At 59.0% G+C, this 15,574-nt stretch overlaps 2 protein-coding genes across 2 annotated transcripts; one reads left to right on the top strand and one right to left on the bottom strand.

Moving 5' to 3' along the window:
- Positions 1 to 1,905: 1,905 nt before the first annotated feature.
- Positions 1,906 to 4,913, bottom strand: GSTP1 (glutathione S-transferase pi 1). Its single transcript, XM_032879651.1, has 7 exons — positions 4,713 to 4,913; positions 4,518 to 4,553; positions 3,951 to 4,057; positions 3,750 to 3,837; positions 2,516 to 2,619; positions 2,313 to 2,420; positions 1,906 to 2,158 (listed from the first exon to the last, which is right to left on the bottom strand). Coding segments are annotated over exons 1-7 (633 nt in total). The 5' UTR covers positions 4,714 to 4,913; the 3' UTR covers positions 1,906 to 1,969.
- A 6,704-nt stretch (positions 4,914 to 11,617) lies between these two features.
- On the top strand, positions 11,618 to 15,574 carry CABP2 (calcium binding protein 2). Its single transcript, XM_032879074.1, has 7 exons — positions 11,618 to 11,674; positions 12,224 to 12,394; positions 13,024 to 13,054; positions 13,823 to 13,957; positions 14,470 to 14,579; positions 14,711 to 14,858; positions 15,451 to 15,574. Exons 1-7 carry the CDS (start codon positions 11,618 to 11,620, stop codon positions 15,474 to 15,476), a joined length of 678 nt encoding a protein of 225 aa, XP_032734965.1. The 3' UTR covers positions 15,477 to 15,574.

Below are 15,574 nucleotides of genomic sequence, written 5' to 3'. Positions count from 1 at the left end.
GGCTGTGGGGCCAGAGAGCCTGAGTTCAAATCCTTCTGTGGCCTCTTAACCAGCTGCCTGTCCTTGAGCAGGTTACTTTACCTCTCTGGGCCTCAGTGTCCTCATCTGTACAATGGGGATATTAATAGCATCTACTAGGCAGGTTCCCCTGTGAAGACTAAATGAGTTAATATGTGGGAAGCACTTGGGACTTTGCTGGGAGAAAGCTCACCCTTGGGGGGGGTCCCTTGTCACCTCTCTAGCTGGAGAGGCTCCCAGCCTGTCCCCAGCTACCTAAACAGGGGCCCTGCCCCTCCCTGGAGTCCCTCCTCCTGGCTGCAGGATCTTTTTCTCTCCACCTCCTTGGGTGACCGCCTGTCCTCTCAGGGACCAATGGGCCCTTCCTGGCACATTCCGCCCAAAGAGGCCAGCTATATTCTAGAAACCCAAACTGCCAACCAGCTCCCCAAATCCAACGCACAAAAGACCCTCCGCACGAGGCCTCTGCTTGAGGTCCTTCGAGCACAAGTCCTCTAAGGGGGGGGCCAGGCCTCCAGCTTAGAAAGGTCACATCCACCTTGCTCAGTGAACATCCCTCCGGGCCTCAGTTTCCCCATCTGTAGGGTGAGGGTATGGAGTTCCATGATGCCCACGGCCTCCTGAGCACTGAGGCCGCTCTTCCTACTTGTCCTATTTCATGTCATCTTCCTGCTCCGTAGCCTGCCATGGCTCCCCAGCAGGCTGGAGTCAACCCCCAGTCCTTACCGTGGGGGACAAGGTCTCCACAGGGGAGGCCAGTGTCCCCGCCCACTCCACCAGGAGCCTCTGCTGGCCTCCGGCCCCCCTCCGCACTTCTCTCTCCAAGGGTCCACCCCTGAGAAGCCTGGGAGTCCCTCAGGCTGGGCATGAAGGCTGCCTCTCCCATGTGAGCTGCGACATGGCCTTGGACAAGCTGCCTTACTGCCTCACTCCTCTGAGTTTGACGGGGTTAGATGAGAGAACTAAGCCTCCAGCATGGGATCTGATCTCTGACCTCCCAGGAGTGGGGGGTTCTGAGGAGAGATGACTGGGTGGGCCAGGACCCCACAAAGTGGAGTGGAGGGAGGGGCAGTGAAGTAAGCAGAGGTGGGGCAGGGTGAGGAATGTTCTGGAGAGTGGAGAGTTCCTGTGAGGGAAGGCCTGGCAGGTTGGTCAGGCCGTGGACATTGTTCACAGGGTAGCAAGAAGCCACTGGCGGGTTTGCGCTGGGAACACCAGGCAGTCTGGAACTGTCCGACCCCACGTTGCTCCATGAGCAGACGGGAGGTGCAGATCAGCTGAGGGAGTCAAGTAGGAGGCAGCCACAGCTTTTCAGGACAGAGAAATGGGCTAGGACTGGGCTAGTGGCAGGAAACTCCCACCTGCGGAGTTGAGGGAGATCGCCCATCCTCCCTCGGTCCCCAAACAGCCAGGCCACCGGGAGCTCTAGGCTTGCCTTCAGCCACATGCCCGCTGGGCCCTGCCGGCCACCCCATACCAACCTGGGGGTGACCCCGGCTACCACCCAAGAAATGAGCCACACTGACGCTCCTGCAAACCCTCCAAGGGTATGTGTTATTTCCCAGGGTTCACGTGGCCAACCACGCTGTGGCACTCAGATGTCAGCGACTGCCACATTCACGGCTGCCCTTCTCTCAGACTGACAGGCTTCCCTGGCTGGCTGTCGTCATGCGTGGTCCCAGCGAGGGCACCTCCCTCCTCCAGGCAGACCTCTGGGGTGACTCCTTAAGACTCAGAGTCTCATCTTCCTGTCTGGACCTGGAACTACTCTGTGTAATTCTGTTCCAGGGCCCAGATGCCCAGCCCGACCCTCGTCCTCCTGAGGCAGCCTGGGAAGGCGTACGGGGTCCCCTGCACCCTCCAGCCCCTCAGGGACCACAACACAACTCTCCTCTCTTGGTGTTTATTGGTTCTAAAGGGCATCCGTTCTCCCAGGGGAGGCTGAGCAGGCTCATGTCTTCTGTGCTCCATGGACAGGGCGGTTCACGTGCTCGGGGGAGGCCAGGTAGGCGTTGAGCTTGGGCCGGGCGCTGAGGCGCTTCACATAGGCCAAGAGCAGGGGGTGGGAGTCCAGGCAGCCGGGGGCCAGGACCTGGTGATTGAGCAACAGGTCCAGCAGATTGTAGTCGGCGAAGGAGATCTGCAGGGCCAAGATCAGAAGAGGGCTGGAGCAGGGTCAGAAGAGGCAGGGCTGCAGGGAGCCAGGACCCTGGCGGTTTGCCATGGCTCTCCTCTGGGCCTCAGTGTGCCCTTCTGAGAAATGGGCTCTGCCACGGGCCGGACCCAGCACTCACCTGGTCGCCCACAATGAAGGCCTGGCCCCCCTGGTTCTGGACCAGCAGGGTCTCAAAAGGCTTCAGGCGCTCCGGCAGCTCCTGAAAATACTTGGCCTTGCCCTCCTCCTGCAAAGGGCAGTGACCCAGTGGCAGCTCCCAGCATGCCTGGCCAGGGTGACTTCCTGGGCCCCGGCCCGGAGCGCCAGCCCGTCCCTGCTTACGTAGTTGTGGTGGATGAGCCGGCCACAGTGCCTGCGGACGTCCTCCACGCCGTCGTTCACCATGTCCACCAGCGCCGCCTCCCGCTGGTCCTTGCCGTACAGCCCTGGGGCAGCAGCCGGGCAGCGGTCAGGCTCCGTCCAGGCCGGGGCTCTGCTGCTCCCCTCTCCCCCAAACGCCCACAGGTCTCAGGCTGGGGCACCCAGGTCCTCCGATTGGGAGGGGCCGCTCTGCCCAGCTCTGCTGCTCCCAACTCCGAAAGCTCAAGGGGAGTGGTGCCACGGGGGCTCAGTCCATTGGGCAACTGACTCTTGATTTCAGCCTGGCTGTGATCTGGGGGTCCTGGGATCGGGCCCTGCATCAGTGTGGGGTCTGTTTGGCCTGCCCCTCCCTCTCTGTCCCCAACTACTTTCTCAAATAAATAAATAAAAGCTTTAAAACAATGCCCAAGGGGACATGCCCAGCTGAGGACCATGCCCCTTCTTGGTCACATCCCAAGTCTTATCCCGAGACTCAGGAATTTCTTGACTAAATGGCCCCAAGGCCCCTCCCCCAGATCTGTCCCCCCACCCCCACCCCTGCAAGAGTGAACGAAGCCTCCCTTCTTCCCTGGGCCTGAGAGGTAGCTGCTTGGGGAGCCGGGACAGAACTGGGCCGAGGGCACTGGTGGGGCTGTGTGCAGTGCTGAGCAGCGTCACAGGGGCAGGAAGAAGTGGCAGGCCATAGCCAGAGGCCTTCGTCCTCCCACCCTGGGTCCTGCAGAAGTCAGGGCAGGCTTGGCCTGGGGGCCACCACGACTCCTCTGTCCCATTCCCTGATTGCCACATCCCACTGGGACTCAGGGCTTGCCAAAAAAGAGGCAACTCTTGCAGCCGTGTTCCTACCACCATCGTAAGGAGGCCACAGGCTGGCTCACTGAGCACGGATTTTCTAGATTCAAGAGAGGCCAAAACAGGGGAACATGGGCGGGAGGTCCACTGTGAAGCCTGCAGCGGCCTGTAGCTTACACCGCACACTGCAGGGGCCGCAGCCTCCTCTGACTTGTCCTCCAGGAAATGGGCACACGCAACGCATCTGGCACCATCTGGCTGGCAGAGCCCTCACGACCCAGGCCCTGCCCCTCCCTTGGGATCATCTGGCCTGTCCTCCGGACGGGCGGAACTCTGGTTCTCAGGACATCCGAGGGGGACCCATCGGATACTCTGCAGGCTGCGCTGCCCGCGACTCTGAACTCACCAAAGGTGCGCCCCAGGTGTCGCAGGATGGCATTGGACTGGTACAGGGTGAGGTCTCCGTCCTGGAACTTAGGGAGCTGCCCATAGAGCTGGGGAGGGGGTGGTGTGTGGCACTGGTCAGTAAAAATGCTGAGCTCAGCTGCCCCAACTCTAGATTTGCCCCCAACGGCCCAGCCCCCGCCCCCTCTGGGCGGTCACTCACACAGGAGGCCTTGAGCGGGCCCTGCAGCCAGGTCTCCTTGGTCACCACCTCCTCCTTCCAGCTCTGGCCCTGGTCCGCCAGCAGCATGCGCATGGCCTCGCAGCGGCCTGCGGTGGGGGAAGGGAGAACGGGGTGGTGGGACACGTGCAAGGACCCCAGCCTCACAGCGCCCTGGGGAGGGGGTCCAGAGTGTGGGGACGGGAGAGAAACTCTAGCTTCTGAGCCTGCTGAGGAGATAAACCATGGGGAAACAGTGGCGACCACGGCCCCAGTGCCGTCCTGGAGAGGGAGACAGGGGCGGAGACTCCAACCCATGGTGCCCCAGGATGGGAACAGAGACAGAGGGACAGTACAGCCAGGCTGGGCACCAAGAGGATGCCGCCTTGGGAAAGCCGGACCTGGCTCCGCCCCCGCCATCCAGGCTCCGCCCCCGCCCCACCGGCCCCGCCCCACGGCCCGGGACTCCTGGTCCTGTCTCCGGCCTCGGCTGGACCCCAGGGAGCAGCCTGAGCAGGCGGCCTGGCTCCACCGGTGCCCTTCGCCCTCCTGAAGGAGCAGGGGCCGTACCTCGGGTGGGGAAGTAGACGATGGTGTAGGGCGGCACTAGGAGAGACAGACAGGGCGTGAAAGAGGACCCCTCACGGAGCTGCACCGAGAAGGGGGTGGCTCAGCCAGGGTCCCGCCCTCCACCCCCACCCGTACTCCCACCCCCACCCCCCATCCTCCATCCCCCACCCCTGGCCTGGTCCAGACCCTACTCACTAGCTAGCGGGGGAGTGGAAAAGCAAGCAGCAGGAAGTGGCGACGAGCCCAGTGACCTTATATTTATGGTCTGTTCCCCAACCCCCCTCCCTTCTCGCCCCACCCAGGAATGCGCCGAGTCACCGAGAGGAGCTAGGCCCTGGGCAAGGCTGGGTGTGGCGGGGGCAGGGCCGGACGGGCTCACCCGCACCTCCGCACCGTGTACCCTGCCTGAAGGGCACTGACTTCAGCATCGCACAGCCACTACCAGCATCCGGGCCACGCCCAAACCCGCAGGCTCAGGGCCCACGGAGGGCCAGGTCCGGGTCGCCAGCACTGGCACACAGTAGGTGCTCATTAAGTGCTTCAGGCACGAATGAATGCAATTTTGATAGGCATATCCATTTTACACCTCTTCTCTCCAGAATAATAATTATGGCAAACCCTTAGGGGCCTAGGGCTGTGCTGAGAACTGTATGTAGATTACCACCCTAGGACTTGGTATTGTTCTGATCCCCATTTTACAGAGGAGGAACTGAAGCACAGAGAGGTTAAGTGACTTTCTCAAGGTCACACAGCTGGGAAACAGTACTTTTACTGTTCACTTTAAAAAGCCTCAGTGTTAACCCTCAGTGTTTCTTCTGTAAAGCCTTGTCATCTCCAAACCATGTTTTGACTGAGTCTAAGTGCTAACGTGCTCTTCAAATACCGACTGGACATGGGGATACGGGTGGCCGGAAAGATGGACTGAATGAGCAGGACCTCCTGAGCCTGAGGGGCTTGTGTTCTTCCAGGCAGAGCCCGGTGCCTACCTCCCTGCAGGCCCACCGATGACACCCCCAGCCCTCTTCTGGCTGCCCCTTCCTGGGTCGGGGCAGGGGTTGGGGGTGTCTCAGTGGCTGTGGCAGTCCTCCCCGGGAACTGGAGCCTGACTGAACCAGACGTCTCTCAGCCAGGTTTTCCCGTCAGAGCCAGCAGGAACGAGGAAGGTATCTTCCCCTTCTAAAGCCTGGGTGGGGGGGACCCAAAACAGCCTCATCAGGAGCATCGCCCAGCCTCCTTCGAGCCCACAGCTGCCTGGGGCCGGGAGGGGTGGGGGAGGTGGGCCAGGGCTGGGCTCTATCCCTGACTCACAGCTGGAGGAACATCTGCCCGGCACTTAGCAGCTTACAAAGAGCTTTCACATAAATGGTCTCATTTCATCTCCACCACGTCCTGAGAGGGAGGGAGTCTTGTTCCCATTATACTGACGAGGACACCAAGGTTCACAGAGGTTCATTCACCGGCTCTGGCCTGGAACATTCATTGCCTCCCTTCGTGCACGAGCATCTAAGGCCTGGGAGACCCCTTCCTGCCTGGAGGGCCCGCCTCCTGCCGGCTCACCCCTCCAGCGATTGCGCTCAGGTGCCCGGGGCCAGCTGTCCCCCTGCTCAGCCGGGCACTGTTCAGCGGTGTTCTGGGGTCTGCGTTTACCCACAGTCCTCTGGCTCCCCAAGCAAAGCCCGTAGACTCTCTGGCCACCCCCGGGGCCTCCTCCTCTGGGATCCAGAAGCACAGTTTTCCCAGCCCCGAAAGGCCAGGAACTTCCCTGTGTCCATCCCCCACCTCCAGTCTACGTGTATCTCAGCACCGGTCTCTGGAGGTTTTTAAAATATAAACAAACCGCTCTGGTTTTCCTCGGATTTCAGTCTTATAAAGGGTACACTCGGCAGCTTTAATACATTGTGTTGTGCAACCTTCACCACTACGCAGTCCCAGCACCTTTTCCTCTCCCCGCAAAACACCCTGTACCCATGGGCAGTCCTGCTCTCATCCCCACTCATCTATTTTGTTGCTGTGGATTTGCCTATGCTGGGTATTACATATAACCGGAAACATACATTCTGTGGCATTTAGGGTCTGGCTGCTTTCACGTGGCAGAATGTCTTTGAGGTTTATGCATGTCATAGGGTGTAACTGGGGCGCCTGGGTGGCTCAGTTGGTTGAGCGTCTGCCTTTGGCTCAGGTCACGATCTCAGAGTCCTGGGATCAAGCCCCAAGTCTAACTCTCTGCTCATTGGGGAGGCTGCTTCTCTCTCTCTGTGTTCTGACTCTCTCAAATAAATAAATAAAATCTTTAAAACAAAACAGTGCATCATTCCTGTCTCCGCGGAGGAATATGTCGTGACACAGGCATGCACATCTTGTCTACCCACTCCTGCACCGACGGACATCTGGGCTGTTTCACTTTGGGGCTCGTGTGAATCAGGCTGCTGTGAACGCTTGTGTGCAAATTTTTGCATGAACTTAACGCTTTCAACTCCCTTGGGTACATCCCCAGGGGTGGACCGGCTGGGTCACACGGCAGCTCATTTTGAGGAAATGCCAAACTCTTTCCCAGAGTGGGTTTCATAAACCCACCAGCAGCCTGTGAAGGCCCTCACTTCTCCAAGTCTTCACCGACACTGCTACTGTCTGTCCTTTTCACTTTAGTTATCATGGTGCGTGCGGAGTGGCATCTCCACGGGGTTCTGTGCGCCAAGGCTGGGGTGACTTGTGGGGAACAGGGAGGAGAGGGAGCCATTGTCTTTGTCATCAGAATCACATCTCAGGGGCACCTGGCTGGCTCAGTCGTTGGAGCACCAGAGTCTTGATCTCAGCTTTGTGAGTTCAAGCCCCACGTTGGGCATGGAGCCTACTTAAATATTAATATTAATAAGAATTTTTTAAAGATTTTATTTATTTATTTGACACACAGAGATTATAAGTAGGCAGAGAGGCAGGCAGAGAGAGAGGAGGAAGCAAGCTCCCTGCTGAGCAGAGAGCCCCACACGGGACTCGATCCCAGGACCCTGAGATCATGACCTGAGCCGAAGGCAGAGGCTTTAACCCACTGAGCCACACAGGCGCCCCAATAATAATTTTTTAAAAAGAAGAAGGATCACCGCTCAGAGTGAAGGAGATAGACACAAGGCTTCATTCACACTCTGATTAGTCTTTATCAGGCTATGAGTGGGCTAGGCCTCATGGCAAACACCAGAATAGGAAAGATACGGTCTCCACTCTAATTGACTCTTTTAATGAAGAATATAAAGTCTTCATCAGCAGTCCGCCCACCCAGCCATCTATCCATCTCCATCCTTCTCTGTCTGTCCATCTATCTATCCCTCTATCTAATCGTCCACCCATCCAACAACCAAACATTTGGCCAGCAGCCCATCAGAACATCTACCTATATGTCTACCCACCCATCCATCTACCCATTGACCCACCCAGTCATCCTCCACCTGTCTATCCATCCATCCATTCACCCAACCTTCTATCAGTGCAATCATCTACCCATCCATCTACCAACTATTTAACTACTAGCCTATCAAATCATCTACCTATCCTTCCATCCAGTCAGCTACCTATCCGTCCGTCCATCCATCCATCCATCCATCCATCTATCCATCTCTCTGTCAACCTATGTGGACATCCTAGACACTGGAGCCAGAGCTCCAGGCTGGCTATGGTGGGCTGGGCAAGTCAAGGGCATCGAAGCAAATACCGTAGAATGTTGTTCACTGAACAACAGGAAGGATTTCCAAGCCAGGCTTTCTCCACCTAGATACAAAGGCTTTGCTTCTTGACTGAAAACACTTTTATCCACTCTACCCTGACCACTTAACGCCCCTACTACTTTGGCTTATGCTTTGGGGCACACCTTTCTCCCACTTCCCACCTTCTTAGATCATCCTTTGGACATAGGATCATTCATCAAACGTGGAATCCACCATTTTTCTGAGCCCTTCTTATGTGCCAGGAAACTTCTAGGTCCTTCACTTAATTTTCACAAAGGTACCAGGAGGCCTCGGTCAACATCCGTTTTCCAGATAAGGAAACTGAGGCTCAGAGAGGGGAACTACCTCACTGAGGGCCACATAGTGAGCACACAGGGAAACCCTGGCCTATAGACCTTCTAGAAGACCTTGCAGAAAATGCTAGAATTCCTGTGTCTGAAGGATTTTGCATTGCTGCTTGGGATGTACTGCCCTTCTGGACTCCAGGAGGAGGCAAGACTCCGAGGGCAGAGGGTAACGGTTGCAGGCTGCGGAAGGCTGAACCTTCAAGGGGTCAACTTGAGCTTCACAAGGAGCCCTTCCCACCCTTTACCACCTGGCCAGCGTCTGCTCCCCTCTGAATCCCTGACCTTTCCTCAGATCCCCTGCCCTGCTCAGGGCTGTGTGGGGACTGTTCCCTCCTTTGCCCGCTGGCCACTCTTCCCTTTGGGTGGTCACTCCCACCATCCTTCTGGTCTTGGCTCCCACGCCATGTCCTCGGCGCCCCCAGTCACAGCAAGGTCGCATTCTCCTCTCAAGAGCCTGTCCCATCATCATCCTGGGCTTGCTGAATGTGCATCTGCCCCCAGCTGGAAGGTTCCAGGAGGCGGGGACTGGTTCCTAACACCCAGGAAGGCAATGTAGGTACTCCTCGACACTTGCTGAAGACACAGCCCCTCTGAAATTTTCTCCAGCCTCTTGCCACCCATACCCTCTCCAGGAGCTACTGACCTCTGCCTCCCTCCTGGGGGCCTCTCCCTAACATACTCTGCTGGATGCAGGGGCCTGGAACATTCCATTCACAGTTGATCCCTGCCAGGGTCCCGGCGCTCACTCAGGGCTGAGCATGGGTCAAACCCTAAAAGGCTGCCCCATCCTCTCTTCTCCATGAAGCCCCCCTGTTGCCTGGGCCAGTGCTCCCAAGCACCTGGAGACTGTCTGTGGCCCTTTTCTGAGTCCGATGTGCCTAAAAGCAGGACCCTCAGGACAGACCCAGTGTGTATAGGCCCTGAGGCTCAGTCCCAACTGGCCTCAGATGTCTGCGAAAGGAACACATGAATGGGTGGCTGCTCGTGTGGCTGAGGGAGGCCAGAGCCACCAGCTCGGGTGGCAGGTGTCTGGCGGGATCTGTTTCCCTTGGACAAAGGCTGGTGCGGGGGGCAGGTGAATAAATCATGAGGGGCCTGGAGCAGGGTGGGGGCAGGACAACTGACCTCCTTGTGGGAGGTGAAGACCAGGTAGCTGGGCAGTAAGAGGGCTGGGGACACAACAAGGGGGCACGAGAGGCCGGTGGGGGCTGCCTGGCCCACCCCCACATTTCTCCCTGAAGGAGGTTGGAGGTCAACAGAAGGTAGGTGGGAGATGCTGGCGGAAGGCGAGGAGGTGGGGGCGTCCAGAGCTACCCTGGGGCTCTGCGTGGGAAGAAGGGGGTATGTCTGGGGGCAGGCTCAGGTTGGGGGGGGCTGTCTTTCCAGAATCTGGGAGTCATCCGGGAGGTGGTGTTGGTGGGGAGAATGGAAAGAGCAGGGGTGGACAGACAGAAGACGGACAGGCCAGTGTGAGAGAGATTTTTATGCCATAGAGGGAGGGAATGACAGAGGTGGGCAAGAGTGGCCAGAGAGACCCACAGACACAGCCGGACAGATGTCAGCAGGGGGAGGCAAGGGGATGCAAGTGGGATAGACACAGAGAGACAGACACAGAGCTGAGGCGGCAGAGAGGGGCAGTGAGTGAGAAAACAGCGGGGAAGGCAGTGTGGGGGTGCAGAGACCAGGAGTCGAAGAGACCAGGTGGCCAGGGGTCTGCAAGGGTGATGCGGGGGCGGGGCCCAGGGCTCAGTCTGTGGCCAGCGTGGGGCTGGAGGCTGGTGGGTTGGGGGAGGCTTGGATTTGGGGGAGGGGCTGTGTAAGCAGCATGGGGAGCTAGAAGAGCTGTGGGATGGGGGCCCTGGGCCTGTGGATAGAGGAACCGGGGAAATGAGTAGCAGGGACCCTGGGGGGACCCCACCCACAGCTGCCCACTGAGCCACCCTCCCACAGGAACGGGGCAACCAGAGTGTGACCAGGAGGTACCACGCACTCGTCTCCATGGCCCTTCCCCAGGGCCAGGCAGATGGCTGTCTCCCCACGGGGGACCCCAGCCCCTCTGAGGGCACCCCAGGGCCCAGCCAGGCTCCCGCCAGTCCAGCAGCCACCAGGAGGCGGGCACTCCTCAGGGAGCTGGAGGCCCAGGTGCAGGCAGCCTATGGGCAGGTAAAGGGGACAGGGCTGTGGGGCATGTCTTCAACTGAGGGCACCCTAAGGGAACAGCAGGACCCCACACCCCATCAGACAGACCCAGGGCAGAACTCAGGGAGGAGACCCCGGACGTGCCTTTTGACAGAGGGCTCAGTGAGTCTGTCAGCTGCCCAGGAGGCTGGTGTCTCTCCCCACCTCTGCCCTCACTGAGCCCTGCATCCAGTCTGTGGCCCCCAGGGCTGGCCCCTTTCCACCCTTCCCCTGAGTACAAGGGCCAGGGCACTGGTTCAGGCAGGGGCGCGGAGGATGGGAAGCTGGCCAGGTGCTCCAAGGTGAGAGCCATGGTCCTGGCAAGGAGAGGCAGGAGCGTCCTGAACCCGGCCAAGATTGCCTCCTCTCAGGACGGGGAGTAGCGGGGAGAGTCTGCCAAGTTCTAAGCACCATTCTGGGGCGAGAAGTGTCCCAGCCCTCCCCAGCACACCAAGCACCTGGTTTCTTCCTCCCAGGTCCAGGAGCTGCTTCTGAAGGCATTAAATCTCTCCCGACTGGGGGAGCTCAGGGGTAGGGTCTGGAGGCGAAAGCACTAGAGGGGGTTTCTGGAAGACCCTCCGGAGTGAGCACAGGGAAGCTGTGCCTTCCAGGGGGCCTTGGGTCCTGAGTGGCCCCCCTCACCAGCAGAGATGCTCAGAGATAATCCTGGATTAGGACCCAAGCCCCTGTGCCCAGGGCTCTCTGCCTGCCCACCCGCTCCCAATCTTCCCCCACAAAACCCTACGAAAATCCCCTGCAGTGCTCCCAGACTCTCACTGGGAGCAGCTGGGGGCTGGCAGGAGCCCACAGCACCCGCTGAGGCCCAGGCCTGGGCTGCCCCCAGGACTCCAGGCCTGGCATGGTTCAGGAGCCCATGGGAAACTGTGCCAAGTGGCCTCGACACCGGGGGCCTAAGGTAGGATGGCTAAGGGGGAGAAGCCAAGGCCAGGAGGCTGGGCTGTAGCCTGGGAGGGTCGGATGGGGTGGGCAGAGCCCGGAGTGAGGGCCGGGCTGGGGTTAGAGAGGGACCATGGCAGGGGGATGGAGGGGTTGGTTCCCATGGCCCTGGACCAATCAAGATTTTCCCTGGGAAGGCCCCAGACTCTAGCCCCTCCCATGGACCAGTGGGCCTTCCCCACCAACCTCATGCGGGCCCCCCAGCTGCCCACCCAGCTGCCTGTGCCTGCTGCTGTCCCTGCTCTCTGCTGGTCAGAGATGGGAGACGCAGTGTTTGAGCTCAAGGTCCCATTCTGCCACTGGCTTTCTAAGTGACCTTAGCCCGGTCCCTTCCTTTTCGGGGGGACCTCGGGTAGCCCAACTGAACAGTAAGGGGACGGACCCTTCCAGCCTAGAGCGTTGATGGGTGAGAGCCTTCACTGTCCTGTGCTGGGCTCCAGAGATGGGAGAGGCTGGTCAATGAGAGTGGAGGGGCCGCTACCCCAGCTCACAGCTGGCTTTGCTGCAGGACCACTGGCAGAGGCCCAGCTCCCCCCCAGGGGGCTCCTGCTGTGGCCCCAGCCCCAGCCCTGAGGAGCAGGGGGGCCCAGGGCCAGGTATCCAGGGCTACTCGGTTCTCAACAGCCTGGTGGGGCCCGCCTGCGTCTTCCTGCGGCCCAGCATCGCCGCCACCCAGCTCGTATGTACGGCCGCCCCTGTCTTTGCCTCCTCTCTGCCTCTCCCTGAGTAGCGGGGAGAGGATGGAGTGGGGTCTTTGGAGCAAAGGTACCCAGGTCCAGGGGGTGGGGCAAGGAAAAGTGGAGACACAGAAACAAGATCAAACAGGGGGAAGACCCAGGGAGACATGCCAGGAAAGAGAGAGTGGAGGACAGAGAATGACCCAGAGAGCCCCAGAGACAGCCACCAAGGGGGTGGGCAGGGAGGCAGCTGGGCATTCAGGAGAGGAACAGAGAGAGAACAAGAGACATACAGTGACACTGAGGTCCCCGAGGTCAAGCCAGAGGTTCTGCCCGACTCCAGATCCACTTCCGGCACATGGAGCACCCTACAAGATTGTGGGGGCAGGAGGTGGGCCCCGGGAAAGATCTGGGCAGGGGCCAGGGAAGGGGGTGGCCCAAGACACCCAGGTCAGTCAGCAGAAATGGGTAGGAGCAGGTCTGAGCAGTGTCAGACACAGGCCCTGCCCGTCCCATTGGGGGTGCCGAGTGGGGGGTCCCCAAAGAACAAGAGAAAGGGGTACGGGTGCCTGGGTGGTCCAGGGAATTCTTAACCTCTCTGTGCAAACCGCCTCCCCCCGCCCCGCCCCAGGACCGGGAGCTGCGGCCAGAGGAGATCGAAGGTAAAGGGTTCTGGAAAAGACTGGAGTGTCCAGAAGGGTGGGCATAGGCGGGGCCTCAGCTGGTCTCTAGGAGGAACTAGGGGCAAGGAGGAGGCTGCGGGAGATCGAAGAGGTGGGGACCAGACTGAATGGAGAGGAGCTGACAGAGCCCAAAGCTGCCCGTTCCCGGATCTCAGCTGCCAGGCGGGTCAAGGGCCCTTTTTATATTTGTTCATTCAGCAAATACCTCCTGGGTGCCTACCATGTGCTTAGCCCTGTGTGGGGAGCACTGGGGAAGGGGCGAACTGGACAGAGGCAGCCCATGTCCTCCGGGGACAGATGTCGATAAGTCAACTATGAGTACAAATGGTGCTAAGTGATCTCAAGAAAATGAACAAATGGGCTGGATGGGACTCAATGTAGAGGGAAGACTTCCTTGAGTAGGTGATGTAAGGACCAGAAGAGGGTAGAAGGTTCCAGAACGTGAACTCCGTGAGGTCAGGGATTGTTTCCTTTTCTTTCCCTCCCCTCTCTCTCCTTCCCTCCCTCGCTCTCTCCCTCCCTGCCTTCCTTCCTGCCATATCCCAGTACCTAGAGCAGAGCTTGGCCCATAGTAGATGCTCCTTAAATATTTGAATTAAAGGCATAACATGAGCCAAGACACTGAAATGCCAGAGGAACTGATGTTTACAAGAAGGAAGTGATTAGACCAAAGGAAGAAGGGTGTGCTGGTCCAGGCTGGGGTCCAGGGGGACGTGTGGGGGCTGCTGACCCCGCCCTGCCCGGCAGAGCTGCAAGTGGCCTTCCAGGAGTTTGACCGAGACCGGGACGGCTACATCGGCTACCGGGAGCTGGGCGCCTGCATGAGAACGCTGGGCTACATGCCCACCGAGATGGAGCTCATCGAGATTTCACAGCAAATCAGTATGTGCCTCAGACGTGCCCCACCCACCCCCAGTTCTCCAGAGGCCATGGCCATGGCCATGGCTTGAGCAGCTGGGCAGCCCGGGGAACACAGGTGCCAACACAGGTGCCCACACAGGTCACCCCCAGAGCCCGGGCCCCTGCTCCTTCCCAAGGCACTCTCTCTGCCTCTGAAGAATCTCCCCACCCCCGGCAAGATGGGCAGGGCAAGGACGATTATTCCCATTTTTGAGATGAGGAAACTGAGGCTTTGGAAGCTTAAGTGACTTAGCTAAGGTCCCAGAGCCAGGTCATTGGAGTGAGGACTTAAACCTAATCAAAAGTCTTCAGGAAAATTAGGAAAAGCCACCAGAAAACACAGATGACCCAGCCTGCCCTCCCCCACACCACCACGAGAGGGAAGGGCCCATTACTGGGGCAGTGGACAGGGACAGAGGCCAGGAGAGGTGAGCAGGGGAGGGGCTGGGCAGGGGTCCCTGATGGCTGGGGTCTCCGATGGGCATGGCCCCCAGGTGGCGGAAAGGTGGACTTTGAAGACTTTGTGGAGCTGATGGGCCCCAAGCTGCTGGCAGAGACAGCCGACATGATCGGGGTCAGGGAGCTCCGGGACGCTTTTCGGGAGGTGCGGCCACTGGGGCTGAAGGGCAGCGGTGGCGGGGGGTGGGGGGGTGGCCTACGGGTCTGCTGCGAGTGAGGGCCAAGTGAATGAATGATTCGGTCGGGGACTCAACGCCATGACCAATGCCATCACAGTTTGACACCAACGGGGACGGCTGCATCAGCTTGGCTGAGCTGCGGGCAGCCCTCAAGGCCCTGCTGGGGGAGCGCCTCAGCCAGCGGGAGGTGGACGAGATCCTCCACGACATTGACCTCAATGGGGATGGCCTGGTGGACTTCGAAGGTACCACCCACCGCCCTCCACGCTTAGTGCCACACACCCTGGGAGGTTTCTAACAGACAAGGAAAGGCTAAAAGGAGCATTGTCACTGCATGCCAGACCCTGGGCTGAGCACCCTATGTCCTCTCCCCATGAGCAGGACAACAAAGTCAATTCTTAGGAAAGTGTGAGTGCTTAGCAAAAGTTGTGGATGGAACCAAGATGTGAAGCCAGGCAGGCTGACCAGAACCCAGTTCTCCCTCTATGCTGGATTCCCACAGGGCAAAAACAAGGGTTAAACACTAACAGGAAGCCAAGGAAAATTAGCATATAGAAATTCTCTGTAGTAGGCCCTAAAGTTGTTCCTGAGCTTCCTAGCAGCCAAAGCAAAGAGGAAAATAGGTTTAGTTACAAGGGTTTTATCTTTTCTGTTTTTTGTTTTCCCCATAAAACAAAGCCCCTCTTCTTAGCCCAAAGGCCTCCTCCCTACCAGATTCAGAAGACTCCCTTGCAGGCCCTGCCCTGGACCGCACTCCCTCCCACCTCAAAGCCAGTATATTCTCACAGCTATTGGGCTCCCGAGAACAGACCTGCAACCTTGGCTTTGTCCCGGCAGAGTTTGTGCGAATGATGTCTCGCTGAGCCATATGGGCAGAGAAGCTGGAGGCAGCAGACAAGAACTTGGGACCACAGCCGGGAAGCCCACCACCTCCAAATGGCCCTCCTCCGCCCCTCCTTCC

This window comes from Lontra canadensis, unplaced genomic scaffold, assembly GCF_010015895.1.
Source record: "Lontra canadensis isolate GAN:19392208 unplaced genomic scaffold, GSC_riverotter_1.0 scaffold66, whole genome shotgun sequence".
Lineage (NCBI taxonomy): Eukaryota > Metazoa > Chordata > Mammalia > Carnivora > Mustelidae > Lontra > Lontra canadensis.
Note: the sequence above shows the minus strand (reverse complement) of the source record. Positions and strands in the feature narration are given on the sequence as shown.